General features: G+C 28.5%; 2 protein-coding genes and 1 long non-coding RNA gene across 3 annotated transcripts; 2 read left to right on the forward strand and 1 right to left on the reverse strand.

Moving 5' to 3' along the window:
* Positions 1-1,027: 1,027 nt before the first annotated feature.
* LOC552811 (laccase-5) lies at positions 1,028-5,015 on the forward strand. Its single transcript, XM_625186.5, has 11 exons — positions 1,028-1,190; positions 1,394-1,523; positions 1,715-1,814; positions 1,956-2,113; positions 2,253-2,523; positions 2,609-2,810; positions 2,954-3,135; positions 3,464-3,671; positions 4,020-4,223; positions 4,361-4,594; positions 4,743-5,015. Exons 1-11 carry the CDS (start codon positions 1,118-1,120, stop codon positions 4,916-4,918), a joined length of 1,938 nt encoding a protein of 645 aa, XP_625189.3. The 5' UTR covers positions 1,028-1,117; the 3' UTR covers positions 4,919-5,015.
* On the reverse strand, positions 5,001-20,040 carry LOC414002. Its single transcript, XM_006569246.3, has 12 exons — positions 19,807-20,040; positions 19,357-19,459; positions 18,426-18,534; positions 18,128-18,338; positions 16,547-16,713; positions 15,829-16,008; positions 13,769-14,140; positions 11,223-11,643; positions 6,381-6,767; positions 5,896-6,117; positions 5,556-5,774; positions 5,001-5,491 (listed from the first exon to the last, which is right to left on the reverse strand). Exons 1-12 carry the CDS (start codon positions 19,877-19,879, stop codon positions 5,322-5,324), a joined length of 2,634 nt encoding a protein of 877 aa, XP_006569309.1. The 5' UTR covers positions 19,880-20,040; the 3' UTR covers positions 5,001-5,321.
* LOC113218666 lies at positions 7,532-13,749 on the forward strand. Its single transcript, XR_003304423.1, has 2 exons — positions 7,532-7,567; positions 13,534-13,749. It is a non-coding gene; the product is annotated as an uncharacterized LOC113218666 (long non-coding RNA).
* Positions 20,041-20,054: the final 14 nt, after the last annotated feature.

Genomic DNA, 20,054 nt, shown 5'->3' on the forward strand with positions numbered 1-20,054 from the left:
TCTCTAGTTATCATTGTAAATATGAATAATGTATATATACGTAGAGTAAATGTTTATTACTAATCCTACATTTATATATATATATATATTAATTCAAAATTTTTAAATTGAAAAATAATTAATGTAACATTAACTTTACGAAATTTTATGATGAAAATTGTAGAAATGTAAATGAATAATTATTATATATATTACAAAATAATAAAAATATATATTTTAATTAAACTACTAAAATTTAAATTCAAGACTATATACATTGTACATTGTAAATGTAATAAAATTTCAAAATAAATCGGTTAAAATTAATTTTGGAAAAATGTTAGAAAAAATTTATTTCTTAAGAAATTTTAAAACTTTTATGTATAAAGAGAAAATAGATAATGTACAATAATCGATATTTTTTAATATTAGCATAAAGGACAAAGTCTAATCGAACAATCTCTCCTCATGATATATATCGGGTAATGCTAATGTCTTCGACATACGTGTATATGCTTATTTTTTTTTTTTTTTTTTTTTTTCTAACGGTTCATGAATGCATGAACATTATATAACAAGTATAAAAATGTCCGAATGTCAAGTATAAAAATATGCAACAAAAAAAAATAACTTTATTTAAAAATATTAACGTAACCTTAAAGGATATCATTTAAGGTTATTATAAGATCCTTATTAAAAAATCCTGCACAAGATCATACACAATTACTGTATGTCCTTCTAAATAATTTCTCGTATCATTCATTATTTATTTTACACAAATAAATAATCTATAATTAAGTTGAATAATTATTCTAAGTACTTTTTAAATGTTAGATAGATTTTTACATTAAATAATGTCCTTGACTTTATATGTCTTTGACTTTAATTTGAAAAAAATTAACAAGAAAAATTATCAAATGATAAAATTTAATAACTAAATAATACAGAAAAAAAAATATCAGGAAATAAATACTTAGAAAACTATTAACTGATAAATTTATATATATTCCATTTCTACTTTTTCTATATATTGATGTTTTAATAAGGAAAATTCAATAGTAAACGATTGAAAGAAGATTGTGTATCGTCAAATTTTCATTGATGAAGAAATTACTTTTTAATCTTATCATCGTCTTCAATGTTTAAAAACATAATGAAATTTCACATATTTTTTATTCTATTGATTTATACGCAATTTTCGTATAGCTATCGTAAGTAAGCCACGTCTCTCTTGAAATTTCTCAAACATTGTTACACTTAATTTAATTTTGTATTTACACACATCAGTTGTACTTATATCTCTTCTCTTTTTTTTTCATTTTTTAGTTATCATTATATATTTTTATTTTTATACTATAAAAAATTTATCATATTTTATTTAATATCTTTCAAGTAACATTAATTTACAATATAGGATCCTGGAAGCACTCTAATTATTCAATATTTTCTTCGCCTGAAGAATGCGTACGGAATTGTACAGACAACGAGCAGCCTAAAATTTGTTATTACTTTTTTCATATTGAATTCTATACAACAGTTGGGCCGTATGTGGTTTACAATTAAATTATAATAAAAAATATATCATTACATATAAAAGTTTTTTTCTTAAAGACAAATTTTATTTTTTTTTATAATATATATAAAAATATTAAACCAAATAAAAAATAATCGATTATATTAATTATAGTAGTAAAGTATTCAAGTAACAAATTTTAATAATAAAATTGATTTACAGTGCTTGTGATATACAAGGATCGAATCAATGCATTCTGGCAGATGGAATTGAAAAGACGTTAATACCTATTAATCGGCAATTACCAGGTCCACCTATCGAGGTGATGTATATAATAAAATATTGGATAAATGAACTCTTTTTCCCCTTCTGTATTTTCTCATATTTAAATAATTTTTTAATAAAATTAATTTAAATAATAACATCTTAATAATTACGACAAGATTTTCTAATTACTTTGCAGGTTTGCTTGAACGATCGCGTTGTAGTCGATGTGCAAAATGCTGCTATGGGAATGGAAGCGACGATACATTGGCATGGACTTTTCCAAAATGGTTTCCAATATTATGACGGTGTCCCTTATGTTACGCAATGTCCAATTGCATCTTCCTCGACGTTTAGGTTTAGAATTTATTATCGTTATTAAGATATTTTTGGGATTTATTATTTTTTAACCAACTTTCTTAAAACTGTACTGTAAACTAATATCCGATAATGAAAAAAATTAAAATAAAATATTTTTACGTTCCCTTTTTTCCAGATACGATTTTGTGGTGAAAAATTCGGGTACACATTTTTATCATTCTCACATATCTACGCACATGCTGGACGGACAAATTGGCAGTTTTATTGTCAAAGATCCACCACGCAAAAATCCACATCGTGATTTATACGATAAAGACGAGATAGTCATATTCTTGAGTGACTGGATACATGAATTATCATTTGAACGTTATCCTGGGTATTACAGATACAATGTGTTGGGGCAGACTGCAGAAAATATACTTATAAATGGTTTAGGAAATTATACCGTAAGCTTTACATTGTTACATCATCGTAAATTTATCGAGTTATTGAATTTTTTTAAATGTTATTTATAATTATATTTCTCTTTAGAATGCAAGCGGTAACACTACTAATGGAAGTTTAAAAGTATTTACAGTCAAGAAAGGGGAACGGCATAGAATACGGATGATTAACTCTTTCAGCACAGTATGCTTGACAGAACTAAGAATCGAGAAACACAAATTAATTATAATCGCTCAGGATGGTGAAAACGTGAAACCTAAACCGGTCGATAAAATAGTGACTAGTACAGGTTTGATAAAATTCAAAATTATTCACTTCAAATTTTTTATTTAATTACTTTATTGTGTTATTGCGAATTGTACTAATTCATAATTGTAATTATTTTTCTTTTTTTTTTTTTTTTTTTTTCCCCACTTATATGTACAAGTATAGGCGAGCGTGTCGATTTTATCCTTGTTGCGAATCAAAGTGTGGATTCTTATTGGATTCAAGCACGTGGTCTTGGCGAATGTGCGGCAACGTTCATGCAACAATTGGCTATTTTAAAATACGAGAATGGACCTTCTCGACCGTCAACGCCACTTCTTAATTATAACGATACAATAGATGGTGTTGTAAGTAACTTTGCATTTCAATTTTGAAAATTTATTTCGAAAGTGATTTCACTGATCAATTTTATTCTTTTTTGAAAAAATTTTATCGAAGAGAGTGGAAAATATACGAAATATATATTTATAATAAAATTATACGAATGTATATTTTTTTACGAAGTAAAAAATTTTTCAGATCGAAATTTTAACGAATGTTAAAAAAATAATTTTAATTTTGCAAAAATATATTTTTAATAGAACGAAAAGATTTTTTTTAAATAATAAATGTCGAAATATGAAAGATCTAGTTTTTTTAAAATAAATACTACGATACGTGATTCCTATCTTTCAGATATATAATGGATTAAATGGAACGCTGTGTAATACAAATATTACAGAACCTGTACTTTGTATTAATCAATTGGAAAGCCTTGAAAGCGAGAATGATCTCTTAAAAGTTGAACCTGATGAAAGACACATATTACCTTTTTGGTTTTTTAATTATACTGACACTTCTAAAAACAGATTATTTAATTCAAGCTCGTACCTTCCGTTTTTTAGTAAGTTGTTTTTAACGATAAACACTCTTTAAAGATAAATGTATATTCTTTTTTTTTTAATTAATTTTTCATTTATATTTGACTCTGTAAACTATTAAATTTTCACTTCTTTTTTATTTTATTTGCTATAATTTTATACCGATATATTTACATGTATGTACATCACATATCACAAGTGGAAATAGTAACACATATAAAAGTAACGTGATATTAAATTTTTATTATCAATGAGTTTAATGATTATCACAGATTTTCACTTTCTAATATATTTTTCAATTATATTAAAATTTATTCGTTTGCAGGAAAATCTGCCTCATCTTTGTCATTAAAAAATTATTATTATTTCAGACGCAAACGATCGTTCTCAACTCCTTTCTATATTCAACGATATCGCGTATGAGAATCCAGCGTCAAATTTACTTACACAAAGTAGCTCTTATAGAGCAATATGCAAGAAAAATCAACTGAGCACTTGCACCGAACCTTGCACGTGTGCACAAATTATCAAAACAAAATTAAATAATGTTGTGGAGTTGGTTATGTACGACGCAAGTATGTTTGCATGTTTATGATACGAATCTTGTGTTGATGAATCTTGTGAGAATAATAATGATGTTAAATTAGAAATGTTTATTGAAAAACTTTTTTCTTTTTTTTTTCTTTTAAACAAATTAACGAATTTATCACAGTACCACAGACGGATTTGGATCATCCGTTCCATTTGCACGGATTTGCATTCCAAGTATTTAGCGTGGGACAATTTTGGCCCATTAGAAACATTTCGAGGCAAGACATAAATGAAGTGATACAGGAGCACACGGAACGTCTTCGAAGAGGAGAGTATAAAAATCCACCCGGTAAAGATACCGCGAAAATTCCAATGGGAGGTTATGTTATCGTACGTTTCAAAGCGGATAATCCAGGTAAAAATATTCAAATTCCACTGAGAAATATGATAAGTTCGATTAATATGAACAAAAATCTTTTTCTTTTTTTTGATTATATTACGATTTTAAATTTTATCGTAGTATATTTCTCGAACAAGAATATAGCGTAACGTTTTTATCGTAGGATGGTGGTTACTTCATTGTCACTTCAGTTGGCATCACATCACTGGCATGGAGTTGGTCATTCTTGTAGGAGACGAAAATGATCTTCCACCTATTCCAAAGAATTTCCCGAAATGCGATAATTGGAAACCACCAGTACGAATTGCGAACGATTATTTGTTTTTCCCTCAAAGTTAGATATATACTTACTATATTATGGTTATATATATTATGGTACATAATACATGTATAATATACGCGAGCAAATAAAAGCATATAATATTTTTAAAATGTACAATCCATTTATTCCTTACTAATCTTCATAAATAATTAACAAGTTGTTTTAACATTTTTAATCTTTTAATAATGCTTAAAAACTTTTTTTTAATTTTCCATAATTTTCCATTATCCATTACGACACTCTTTTCAATTTCACAAAAGATTTATTTGTTGGATTTTTTTTAAACGATCCAATAATTTGAATAATTATTTTATCAGACGATTAAATAATAATTTACGTTGCCAGACGATAAATCAAGCGTAAGTAATTAGCTAATTTAAATAAATAAATATGAGAATAAATTACCATTTATGCGATAAATTAATTCGTCTCGAATACCATATCCGGATGTTTATTGCTTCCACAGGTGGGAAAGTCTAGGGGAACAGGTAAAAAGCTTTCACGTCTTCCTACCTTTAATAAGAATTGCATAACAGGCCCGGATATTCCCGGAGTCAATGCTGTGCTTCGTGCTTCCCATAACCAATATCCTATGGAAATATCGAATGAATTCGCCGAATCATACATCACCAATTTTATTAAATATAATTTTACCTAAATTATCGGTAAAAAGGCGGAGAATAAGGTATCCTTTATTTGGCACGACGAAACTATCTTTTCGAGGCGGATTCAAAAAATTACGAGGTAATTGTTTCCTACGATCCAAAAGCATCACTTCCTCCTTCGTAATCGCTCTTCCAAAGCTTCCTCTTCCTAAGACACTTGCGTTGTAACCATGTATATGGAACGTATAAGAAACATTTCCACCGAAACCTGAATTAGAGGAGTCAAAAATTTGAATAAGAAAAAAAAAAAAAAGGAGAAGGAAAAAAAGAGAAGAAAATGAAAAAACAATGTACTTGTACTATAAAAATAAATCTCTTTGACGATTTACCCTGATCAATCAAAACAATATCGACATTTTTGTTAGGCGAAACCTCGATCATGCGAATACATTCGCAAAACAATGGCGTGTCAGCGCACTCTTTCGAACGTTTTTCAAGAGAGCAAACTGACTCCTCTGCCGTATTTTCCGGTTGGGATAATAGTGGGGATGTGGGATACTTGAACGACATATGATTAATTTGAGCGACCTTTGCCTCTTCTTCATCCGTACCTGAAATTAATATTATTATATAATAAAAATATATTATATAATATATAATATATTATATTAATATTAATATTATTATTATTATTATTGTTATAGAATAATAATAGAAAAATACAAAAAGGTTTTCGAAAGTAAAAATTAAATGAAAAAAACAAAATTATGTGCTTCATATATCCATAACTAAAAAACGATAATTATTGTATCATCGAAAAAATTTAAGAACAAAATGATACATATTTAACAAGGTGTATTTGTATTATCCTTACTCAAGTCTGATGGATAAAAGGGACATCCGTAAAAATTGTATCTGTAATCGGACATTGCGTCCGTGATATAAGAGAAAGAATTCACATCGAACGGAATATAAATAATTTCGTTCGAATTAACTTCGTCGACTTTATTCAATCCTTTCAAATCCTGCGAGCAAATAAAATTCCTCGATATCTCGTGGCAATCGTGTCCCACGTTACCAATCGCATAATCGTTGATTTTTAATAATTGCTCGTCCTTTATCACAACGGATTCCGGGTTCACGTTATCGTAAAGAATGAAAGCTTCTTGACGAAGATGTTGACAATCCAAAAATCCCTTTATACTGACGAGATACTTTCCGGGGGGTCGATCTGTTTCGATGGCTACGTCAAATCTCTCACCTAGAATCAAATTAATATACGTGAAAATATTTATAAAGAAAAAAAAAAAAAGATTGTCTCCGATATTTTTTATGTATTACGATATTATTACGGTTAATAATTTACACACACACACACACACACACACACACACACACACACACACACACACACACACACACACACACACACACACACACACACACACACACACACACACACACACACACACACACACACACACACACACACACCACACACACACACACACACACACACACACACACACCACACACACACACACACACACACACACACACACACACACACACACACACATTTTCACACACATTTTCACACACACACACACACACACACACACACACACACACACACACACACACACACACACACACACACACACACACACACACACACACACACACACACAATGAGAGAGAGAGAGAGAGAGAGAGAGAGAGAGAGAGAGAGAGAGAGAGAGAGAGAGAGAGAGAGAGAGAGAGAGAGAGAGAGAGAGAGAGAGAGAGAGAGAGAGAGAGAGAGAGAGAGAGAGAGAGAGAGAGAGGAGAGAGAGAGAGAGAGAGAGAGAGAGAGAGAGAGAGAGAGAGAGAGAGAGAGAGAGAGAGAGAGAGAGAGAGAGAGAGAGAGAGAGAGAGAGAGAGAGAGAGAGAGAGAGAGAGAGAGAGAGAGGAGAGAGAGAGAGAGAGAGAGAGAGAGAGAGAGAGAGAGAGAGAGAGAGAGAGAGAGAGAGAGAGAGAGAGAGAGAGAGAGAGAGAGAGAGAGAGAGAGAGAGAGAGAGAGTTATTGAATGTTTAAAAACACTTATCCTAGTTATTTTATTGAACAAAAGTATACAAAATTAAATATATATATATATATGTACATATATATTGTGTAACGTTACAAAAGAATATATATATGTAAACGAGTACAAAGGTCACGAAGATATAATAAGAAAAAAAGTTGACTGTACTTGATTGATATTGTGTAAATTTTATTATAAGATAAAGTATCGTTGTAATTATATATTTATACGTCTTAGTTTTTTATTTAAAAATTTAATTTATCAATTTTATTGCTTTCATCTCGAATAAAATGGATACGATACAAAAGATGAATCGTTGAAATAAAATCATATCTTATATATCTTATATCCCTACATGTAACAATATTAAATTTTTAATTAATTTGATTTTTCCTTTTCGGATCATAGATAATATTAACGTTACGTTTCTTTTTTTTTTTTTTATACAATAAATTTTTACATTTTATTTAATACGCTAATATTAATCACTAATAAAAATCACTATTTATCGGAAGAAAAATTACACGACACCAAGAGACAGAGACCGCAGTTTAACTCATAAATAGATCTATGCAACTTATACTACTTTCTAATTCCTTCTTCCTTTTATACAGAAAGACATTGTATTTCTTCTAAATTTATCATTGAGCATTGTTAAAGTTAAAAAATTGAAATACGAGAAAACGTGTGTACATGACTATTGAAAAATATTAAATTCTAATAATTACTAATATCTATTCGTACTATCTACTATTGAATATTGAAAATAATTTTACGTAAGTAAAATTTTTAAGTAATTTTATTCATTTTGACTTCGCTAATTTTATTATTACAGTATCTCTGTGCCTATAAATCGTCGATTATTGTAACAATTATACTGTGATTTCGTCGATTTTAATTTTTTTTAAAATAACGTTATATTATTACGTTATACGAGATGTTTATTCAAATTATATTCCAAAAAAATGGGACTAATTTTAAAGAATCGATTTAACCAACGAAATTGTTAGAATTATTAATATCGTAAGATGAATAAATTAATGGGTAAAATACGATGAAAAAAATTACTAGAAAACGAAGAAGAGGTTCATTCTAAAGGAAATAATACGTCTTTGATAATAATTTTAAAATGAATCTCATTTAATAGGAATAAAAGGAAATTTGTATATTTCGTAAAGAACCAATCAATTTGTATATAAAATTTAACGATCATAAGTAAAGATTCTAAAAGGAATCATAATTAATACAAAAATATAAAAACTATCGCAAAATCAGGAACAATAACAAATGCAATATATAAAGACATACACCGGAGACATGATGGACTTTGTGTACAATTATCACTATCTAATTTTTCTTTATATTTAACTATTAACGAAAAAACATAATCGATATGATATAAAATACAAACATAACTTGTAATATACTTAAACAAGAATTAACCAAGTAATTTAAGATGACTTATCTTCGACTTTAAGGAGGGATTGTATTTTCAATAAAAAATAGTTTTCTATCTATACACTTTACTACGTTTACTTTAAAGCCCTGAAACAATACCAATGGAATATATACTTATAATCTAAATCGTCTATAAGTCAGGTTTTATATATAAATGGCGAACAGTTAAATGGGGTTGACTTCGTTTAAATGTAAATGAGATTTAAAATACGATTCGTTTCACAAATATGTATTAATTAGTATTTTCTCATTAAAACATTCTACAACAACAAAATCGATATTTATAATTAGCAATTACCTATCCATTTTAACGAATAAACTTCGACGACTAATTTTAAAATCCTATAAAATTCAAACATTTTAAATATGTATATAATATATACATATTTAACATATTACAATGAGCTTTGTTATTCTATTCAACCTGACTTAAGTGACGTGGACTTTTGACTTATTTTCTCATCTAAAATCACATATTCGCTATTTTTATCGAATATGAGTAACATTTCGTTTTACTATTGTATAACGATCGAGCAAAGATCATTTAAAAAATATTCGATTGGCATTATCATGACAAACAAACAAATAAAATCAGGAAAAATAGCATCGTTTAAAATACAGTCTTTCTTATGAATCGAATTTCTAAAACAATAACGCTATTAATCTTTTGTACTCAAAGAAGCGAATGCAATTTTTCATTGCAAATTGATATTTTTTCAAGAATTTGCACGTTTATGAATTTTCAAAAAAAAAAAAATCATTTGCATTCTTTCATTATAATTCTCTGGAAAAAGAATCTCTTCACACAATGTGAATTTTTTCTGAATTTATAAAAGTAAAAAGTAATAGCAAATCCTTTACATTAAATATACTTTGAATTATTAATTCCTCGAGATTACAAAAGATTAAAGTTCTTTAAAAAAAACGTTAAAAAAATATTTCAATTTTAACAAAAGGAAAAACTTCAACACTTATTTTTCAACACTTAAACTATTCGCTTTATGATAAAGCGCGCTTCTGGCTTTGAATTATAAAATATCAATGATTTTTTCTTCACGTTTTTGTAAAATTTCTCAAAGTGTGATAATTTTGTTTTTATAAAATAATATAATTTTTATAAAATAAAATGCCATTCTTTAAAAAAATTGTTTGATTTTTTTTTTTTTTTTTTTTTTCCATTTCATACAACTCTATCATCTTTCAACACGTTAATAATAATATAAATCGCAGAAATGTTTCAATGTTTATTCCCGGGGCCTTGAATAATTAATTCCCAGGAAAAAACTAATCGATTGTCAAACAAATAATATTAAATATTAAATATAAACGATTTTTCTAAATATTCTTTACCTTCTCGCACAAACTTTTCTTTATAATAATAAGCGATATATTAAAAGATTTTTCTCGCTAACTATTCATCTTCAACTATTTAAATTTACGAATTTAACTGGTTTAAATTACATTGTACGATATAATATAATTATAACTTTCATGCTTTATTATATAATCCTATATATCTGAAAAGTTTCGTACAAGCTTTCGTTTCAATATGTTTAACACGTTTCATTTAAAATCTCAAATATATAACTTTCATTATCATTCTCAATCATCGATTTTCTCATAAAATTTAACCGATGAATACACACATAAAAATTGATCTATAAAATACGAAATTATATAGACAAGCCAGAAACGCTAAATATTCCTCCGAGTAATTTTTCCGATAAATTTCAAATTAATTAAAGATAATATATTAACCCTAAAAATCGAAACTGAAGTCAGATCGTACATTACAGCGCGATCCACGATACTACGTAACGATAAAATCCCGATAATATTAAAAATGCATTTCTACTTTTGCAACGATTGCATATATAAGTATACCGATTCGTTCGAAAGCATCTCTCGTTTCAATTCTCTCCAACCCGTCTGCGACTTGAAAATTAATTGATAGCGTTAACCGTTGCGTATTCTCGTGTCAAGTCCATACGAACGCGTCGCCTTATTCGTTTCTCGCTTTACTTATTTTTTTACACGGAAAAAACAACGCTGCACGATTATCCTTTTCGTTGAAATTTCGTTTTCATCGTTTTCGAAAACAACCATCTCCTCTTTAATTCTCTTAGAGAGAAAAAAAAAAAAAAAAGAATGGCAGTCGAAACAAACGCGTACTTTGTGCACTTGTTAATGGCTCGTTTGCGCGTAAACGCCTATCTCTGCCTCGAACAGGATCTGATTGATCCTCAACTTCGCCACCGATCTCGAATACGAATCGGGGATCTCGGCCAATTGCACAGCGATACTCTCCGCAAATTTCGCGAACTCCTCTTTCGTTCTCTTGCGCTCGTCCGACGTGGCCTCAAGTTTTATCTGCCCGCTCTCGTCCAGATCGCAGATCGGGCTGTTTTGATTTTGCAACGAGCCGTTGTACAGTTCCATCGCCTTCAGGCTCGACGACGACGATTCCTCGGCATCCTCGCTAAGCGAAGCGTTGAACGAACCAGTTCCAGACCCGTTCGTCTCCTCGTTATAATCCGTGAACGTTATGCTCTCAGGATCGATGTCACTCACTATGTACTCTTCTTGCAACTTTGGCGTCTCTTCATCGACTTTCTACGGGGAAAAAGAACATGTATTTCCGTGTTTGTTGTAAAGAAACGATACAAATATACGAAACGTAGCCGTATACTCGTATTATAGTTTCGAGCGAAAAACTTGATTCGGTATTCGTGCACGAGTAACCGAAAATGCGCAGCAGAAAGGTTATATTCCAATCTTCCGTTGAATAGCGATTTCGTAAATTTTGTAACTCGAGATTCGTGCGAGATTAGGACAGCGAGCGACCTCTCAAAGAACTGTTTTTAATTATAGGTTGGGAATCATCGGTATGGAAGATAGATGTAGAATTTATGATGAAAATTAGAGGTAAATGTAAAAAGAATATTGAAAATTCACCCATTCTCCTAATTATCTATAAGTAATTTATCGATCAAATTTTATTGTGGAACAAGTAAAATTTTCGATCGATTTCTATATTTTTTTTTAATAAACTCGAAAGATACCAATGTTTAATTTAATTCCAAATTTTTGCTTGTAAAGCAAATTTATGTTTCAGATAAGTTGTTAAATTTTTGTTGTAAAATTGTCTTGTATTGTAATATTCCTTATTATTATTTACGTATGTGCATAATTATAATACAATGTATTTTTTTCATAATAATTTTTTAAATATATTTTGAAAAAATAAAATCGTAGATATATATAGAAGGTTAATGGTATATATTATTTAAAAAAAAAAATTTTTAGTCATTTAAATAAATGTATCTTTTAATCCTATAAATAAATATTTCAAATTATATTTTCTAAAAATAACAAAAAAAATAACAAATTTATTACGTAAAATTTATATATTCAATTTTTCCACGTTTCGTTAAAAATGATTTATTTATTATTATTTATTATCATTGATTGCAATATGATATTTTAGATATCCACACTAATTTTCTTCGCGAATTTCACATATATATATAATTTACCTACGAAAAAAAATTTTACGAGAATCCAGAGAAAACTTCGCATTCCTAATTATTATAACAACACAGCAAAATTAATCGCCGATTCACTATATATATATTTACTACGTTCACATTCACACGATTCAACGTTAATCTAACATTTCGATCTTTCGAGGAAACTTCTGTATTAAAAACTTTCACGGGAATATATTTAGGAATCTGGAAAAACAATGTCTGTACTATCCAACGTGTTTAATTAAGAAAAAATACACGCATTAATCTTTTATATGTATCATTTCAAAATATAATTAAAAATAAATCGTCAAACATAAAAATTTAATATTTATTTAGGCAAGATTCATCATATATTCTAACCTTGTCTTATTTTATTTTCGTATGCAAAGATACTAGAAACATTTTAGAAAAAAAAAAACTTTCATGACAATAGGTACAAGCTATCATGTATATAAAATTCAATCAGTCTCTGGAAGAAGAATATATCGAGAGAAAGCAGGAAGGACAAAGGCGGACAATAACAAGCGGAGCAAAGCAACAAACGAGACGAAGAGAATCAAACGAGAAGTGGACATGGAGTGTCGGAAAACAAGCGTAAAAGGTATCAAGCTAGAAAAGAAATATCGTTGTCATTAATCGAGTAATAAATTAATAATAAATCGAGTCGTGAATAGAACGCGAATTATACATATATTCCAAAATCGATTCGAAATTTCGAAACGAAAAATTATTGTAGAAAGAATACATGATAGGATACATGATCACGAAGAGACATGTATCTCGAACGAGTAAACGCGTCGTTCAAGCGAGGCGATCGTTTCTACGAAACACATTCGGACACAATGGTCTTTCTTTGAAATTGCTTGACCAATTATGCGATGGCGTAAAGTGGCCTCCTTACGATTGGAGAAAGGGAACTTTTACGAACGTTCTGTTCATCATCGATTTTAAAATGAAAGAAAGAAAAGAAAAGGAGAGAGAGAGAGAAAACGATAAAATTTTGTTACATCTTTTTAAGAAGGATTAAAAGATCGAACAATGAAATGATTAACAATTTTGTTCTTCTTCTAATACATATATTCATTCCATTAAGAAGCTGCGACACGTGGGAACAAGATATCTGTCACAACTAAGGTTTCTCGTGCAATGTATATACATTTACATTCATAATGAAAAAAAAAAAGAAGGATCTAATATTAATTACCTACCTTCTTCCTCTTACTGTATCTACGCGTGCCAAATTGCAGAAACTGCATCGCCTTAAAGGCGAACCACTTAGATACGTAAACATCGTCGGGCCCGGTAGCGGCATCGCGGCTATTCTGTATCTTGTGAACCTCTCTCGAATACTGACACTTCAGATTAGTGATCTTTTTCTCGATTTCGAGCGTGTTGCAGCAAAGAATCTCGGCGAGTTCTTGAATCGCCCGTTTCCGCTTGGCCCGATCGCGATAACCACGAGTGTTCCAATCCCAAAGGACGCGTCTTTGTTGATACTCGCGCAATAACTCGAGAGTCTTGTCGCGAGTCCACTCCATGCCGAGTCGCGTGTCGTTCGTTTCTGGTTCGTTCCACGCGTCGTCGCTAGACATGGAAAAACGTATGAGCGGTACGATACGATATTTTTAAGGCGGCGCGTTTTCACACAAGGCGGTGATCGTTCTCTCCAAGGAATCGTTGCGCCTCCGTTGGGCACAAGAATCTCTCTCGAGATTACGGACGGATGATGGATGAAGAAAGTTGAAGGCGGCCGGGTGACAAGCCGGCGGGTGGGTACCCGCTTGTGTACCCGCTAATAAATCGTCGACTACGAGCCGACAACGACGCCGCAGCCGCGAATCGAGCACGCGTTTTAATGATTTTTGCGCGAGACCCGCGCGCGCTTGGTCGCCTTCCTTTCTTTATTTCCCTTTGCGGAAACCCGGTGAGAACACGAACACGGCCGAGTCTGCGCGAACGAGTCGGCCACCGCTGCACGCCGCATCGTGTAAACGTGTACGAGCGCCAAGCGCTTCCATCCTTTCCTTCTCTCGCTCTGTCTTTCTCTCTCTTCCCCTTTCCCTTTCGCATTTCTTCTCTCCGGCCTCGTTGCGTGTATATGCCCTCTGTTCGCAATCCCTTCCTCTTTGTTTACCAAACGACCTTGCGCCTCGTTTCATCGTTTTTCGTTCTTCTCCAATTCCATCATCGTATATACTGGTTAGAAGTTCGATAAAGGCGGCAAAAATTTAAATTTTAAAAGAATGATTCTTTTTTTTTTTTTTTAAATAATATTTGCTCAAAAAAGATAGAAATCATGCTTTCTACGATTATTGAATTGTAATTGAGTCTAAAAGGAAGTAAGAGTTTTTTACTTACGTTTTATTCTTACATTTTGTATAAAAATATATATATATATTTTATCGTAAAATCATTATCCGAATTTTCGTCGCCTTTTTTATCATTTTCCACCAGTAGTTGAATATTTATTTTCTCAGTTTCTTATTTCTCAGTTATTGCTTCGTTTTCATCTTTTTCCCTTCTTCTTATTCCATCTTCGTTCGTTCTCATTCTCTATCGTATCATCTTCTTTTCTTTTTTTCGTCGTTTCTTCTTTCGCGTGGCCTGCAATTTCCTTTGTTTGTTTTAATTTATGATTCTTACAAATATTATTATGGTTTTTCCAAAATAAATGTTGTTGTGAAATAATCATGTTCATATCACTTACGTAAATTTTTCCGATTTACAATTAGAGCAATTTTAAATATCTGTTCATTCGCTCATCCATCATTTATCAAAATTAAACAAATTATTGAAAATTTTATCTCTATCAATATTTCAATTCCATTATGATTTTATATTCTTTTATAAAAATAATTACCATCCACTATAAATAGTAAATAATAAAGTTCATATTTATCATCTCATGATATTTCACAAATTTTAATCCATCAAAATACAAATGATAAAACTATATACATTTTTATCCTTATATCTTATTTTTCCAATGTAAATATTTTAATGAATGAAATATAATATTTCATGTAGCATATTCTATTTTATATTTCAATTTCATTTCGTCTCCGCCGATAGCAATTTCTTTCTCGTCTCTTTTGCTCGCTTTCATTCAAGCTTCGAGCACAATTGTGCGCACAAAAATGCGGGAGACGAGGTCGACGTATAAAATCTCGGATGAGCGTTTTACGTATCCGACATGCACGTACAAGGATCATATCTTACGTGTGCCGAATGAGTAAAAACGCATAATATATGTAGAGAGAATCTGCATACCTGGAAAGGAAACGATGTGTCTACCAATCGTTGCTTCAACCGGGTTGCCATCGGTAGCCAATACGTGAAAATCGTGGTCAGAAATGGATAATAGTACGGGGCAATTGTATGCATGCGCGTTAATAAGTCGCAATAAATATTTTCTTCCATACTGGACTTCAAAGATAAATCCGTTATTCTAAAAAAAAGAAAAAAATACTAGTTATTAATTAATAAATGATTAAATAGTTAGTGATTAAATACGATTTTAAAAAATATGTAATCAGAGAAAGTTCTCTGATTCAATAAACGTAATCGATATTACACAACCTTGATATGAATTAACAAATAGAAAGCTTTTTTTGAAATTGAAATATTTTTTAAAGAATGTCGTGTTCAATGATTGGTATTGAAAAATTATCTTTGTTAAGCCATTGAAATTATATTTAATTAATTACATAAAATTTGATGGTGAAAAGAAATATTTGAAGAAATATTTATATTGTTATAAAATTTATTTGTAATTACTGTTAGGCATCCTTTGATGATTTTTCGTTTAACGAATACCTATGAATATAAAAAATAAAAGAAAGAATAAAAATTATTCTATATTTTTTATCCTAAAAAATAAGTTCATTTTTTCAAATAAAAATTTTGAATAAATATTTTTATTATTCAAAATTATATTTTCCTTTGTCGAATTATACGACATCTTGTCTAATTAAATAAAACAATACCTGGCCATTTAAGAGGAGTTCACTGGGCGTAGGTGGATGTAGATGCGAGTACCGCGACAGTGGAGTTGGCGGCCTTGATGACAAGAGAAGTATCCTTTCCAAGCTAGGGTCATCTTGTGGTCCTCGAACTGTCAACGACCCGTATACACCGTCGCCCTGCTGTGAAACTAATAATCCAACATCATTAATGCTTTCGTTATTTTTGTGATTAATAAGAGAATTTACATTCCATCACCATACTATTATTTCATTTTATCATTATGAACAAATCTAATATGGTTACGTTTTTTTTTTTTTAAATGTAAATTTAACGAGACAAATAATTTTACAGAATATAACAATTCACAGAAAGTGAATATTTGTTAATCAAAAATTTTCTTTAAAATAATATTTTATATTGTGAAGAATACTATATATATAAAAAATCAAATAGGTTGAAAAATATTCTTTCATTTTAACGTTGAATATATCATTTCAATTTAATGCATCTGCAATAACAAAAAAAGTTCAATTTTTTAGATGAATTTTTTAGAAGATTATATAACGAATAATCAATTTCAAAGTCAAAGCTTCACTGTTTGTTCAATCTTAAAACTAGACTTATTTTTTTTAATTTTATTAATTTTCTGCTTTAATCTTGTTTTATTTCAATATTGATTGAAATGATGTTCTATAACAAACATTTATTTTAGCTTACATTTATTCTAAAAAAATCTACTTATTTTAAAATTACAAATATTATATTATTTCATAAAAATTTTGAATTTTTTTATTTATTTTTTTGTGCATACTGAGATTTCTAATTATTATTAATTATCTTTTTTTTTTTTATAAGACGATAATATAAGGCGTTAACAAGAACGAAATTTGGACGAGTTCATTTTTCGCCTATATTAAATGTAACCTGTCATCTCATCTAAATTTATACAAATATATATATACAAATATACTTAAATTTATTATTTTTTATTTTCCGAATTTAATTCCGTCTACTTTATATGATAATATATAAATTATTTATATATAAATTTAATTATATTTTATTAAAAAACTAAAAAGAAATAATTATACGTTATACGTTATAAAAAGATATATAAATGAATTTATTTTTCAATTAATTCAATTAAAAAAAAAATTAAAAAATTTCTAATAAAAAATTTAATTTTTTTAATTTTTCATAGAATTCAAAATTATATAAATGCTTTAATATACCTGATTATTTTGGATATGTAGTCTTAAATTTGATTCTATCATTTGTTTTAAAAATACAAAATTATTATCATATTTCACTTGATTATACAATGTAAAGTAAATTTAAGAAAATTTTATTAAAAAAAATAATATTTCTGACACTTGATGTACATCACTTTTCTTGAAACACCAGACGTAAAATGTAACCTAACTTCTACACGGTTTCAAGATATTGATCTACTTTAATTTTGCTTGCCTCACAGAGGTAGAAGCGTATTCTACAGCGCGGGAAAATTGAAATGATTTAAATATATTTTTGTTTTAATCAATTATTTTTGCATTTAATAATTTTTTTGTTTTAAATTTATTTAATTATTATATAATATTTACCTATATGGGCATAATAAATGTATGTACCAACATTTTCTGGTTTTAATTTATATCGAAAACCTCCAAATGGTAATATAGAACATTGTGTAACCATTGGAACACCATCCATATGAGCAAAATTTTTTTGTCGTAATCCATGCCAATGGAAAGATAATTCTTCAGATCCTAATCTATTATATAAAAGAATTTCTATTGTGTCTCCGATACATACCTAAAAATTAAATTTGTAATTATATAATTATAAATAATTATAAGTATGATATAATTGTAGCGTAGAAATTAATTTTAAAATTTTTACTTCTATTTGAGGTCCTGGACTTTTTCCATTAATTCCTAAGAATATTTTCGATGATATTATTTTATTGTAAATCATTGATTCATTTTTACTTTCAGAACCATTATGAATGCTGTAAATAATAATAAAAAATTAAATTTGACTAATGTACATATTTTAAAAACATTTTTAATTGTATGTTTATATATACACTTGGCTTAAATTTTAAAAACTATGAGTGTGAATTTAAATAATAATCAATTTTTAAAAAATGTATCAACTGACGATATATTATTCTTAACATAAATTTCAAAAAATTATAAATAAAATTGAAATTGTACTTGATATTTATAATAAAATTCTATTAAAAATCACAATTGTACAAATTTTTATTAAAATCTTATTCAATTAATAAATAAATCTTCAATTAAGTATCCTATCTTTCTCTCTAAGATTTTGCCCTATTTTTTTTTAGAAAAAGTTTAATAAAATTTCAATAATAATTTTACGCTAAAATCTTTACACAAAATTTATGAATGTCATTATTTAGTTTTACTGCCTGTAGTGTAAACAGGTCCGTAATAGCTACTAGTAATGTAAGAACCAGTTGGAAATTAAAAAAATCAAAGTACATTCTGTAACTAAGCGTATTAACCGTTAGTTCTTAGATTATACTGGAAATTGTATATTCGTTCACATTGGAATTGACTAAAATAACAAGAAAAATATTTTTTACTTTAGATCTATTTAAATATATAATCATTGATTTATTTTCATCTAAAATATGTAATTTTTTTATGTATAATATTATTTTTTTAGTTTAATACGATTTCATGTATAAAATTTATATTTCGAAAGTATGTTAGTTGTTTTTATTTTAATTTTATTATAGTTTTGAAAGTGCATTCTTTTTGTTCATTAAATGCTCTGATGAATTTATAGATTTTTATCCTACCTTATCGTATTAGGCAATTCTCCAACGTAGAATTCATAACGGCATAATTTTTTTGAAAGTGCATTATCAAGACACGATCGTAGACATTCATGATAATCATCATCTAATTAAAAAAAAAAAGTTATGAAATTATTTTACGATTCATAAATTTTTTCAAAAAGAAGAAATCTTTATGTAATAATTTGGCTATGTAATAAAATTAATAATAAAATATTTGAATGTTATAAAGTTATCATAAAATTTATGTTATAATATTCAATTAATAATTTATTTTTTTTTTATATTAAATAAAACACTAATTTTGTTAAAAATATTTAAAAAGATAAGTTTATATCTTTTTAAATAGTAATAAATAAATTTTGATATTAATATTAATTGTATTAAATTTTTATAATTTTATATCAATAAAAAATATTTTACAGCTTGAAGAAGATAAATTTATTTTCTCACCCTTTATTTGAGATTTTGATATTCCTAATAAAGTAAAAATAATAAAGATTATAAAATTCTTGAACCAACACATTTTAACCCAGATCAACTGGATTTTACTAAAATTTATTAAATTATAAAAATTAACAATTATAAAATAATCGAAATATATAAATCATCGCGAATCACGAAGCAACGATGATTAAAATAAACACTGACGATGTTACACGTTTCACGATCATACGGCGACTTAGTTGAACCTATCTTGA

Source organism: Apis mellifera, linkage group LG3 (genome assembly GCF_003254395.2).
Source record: "Apis mellifera strain DH4 linkage group LG3, Amel_HAv3.1, whole genome shotgun sequence".
NCBI lineage: Eukaryota > Metazoa > Arthropoda > Insecta > Hymenoptera > Apidae > Apis > Apis mellifera.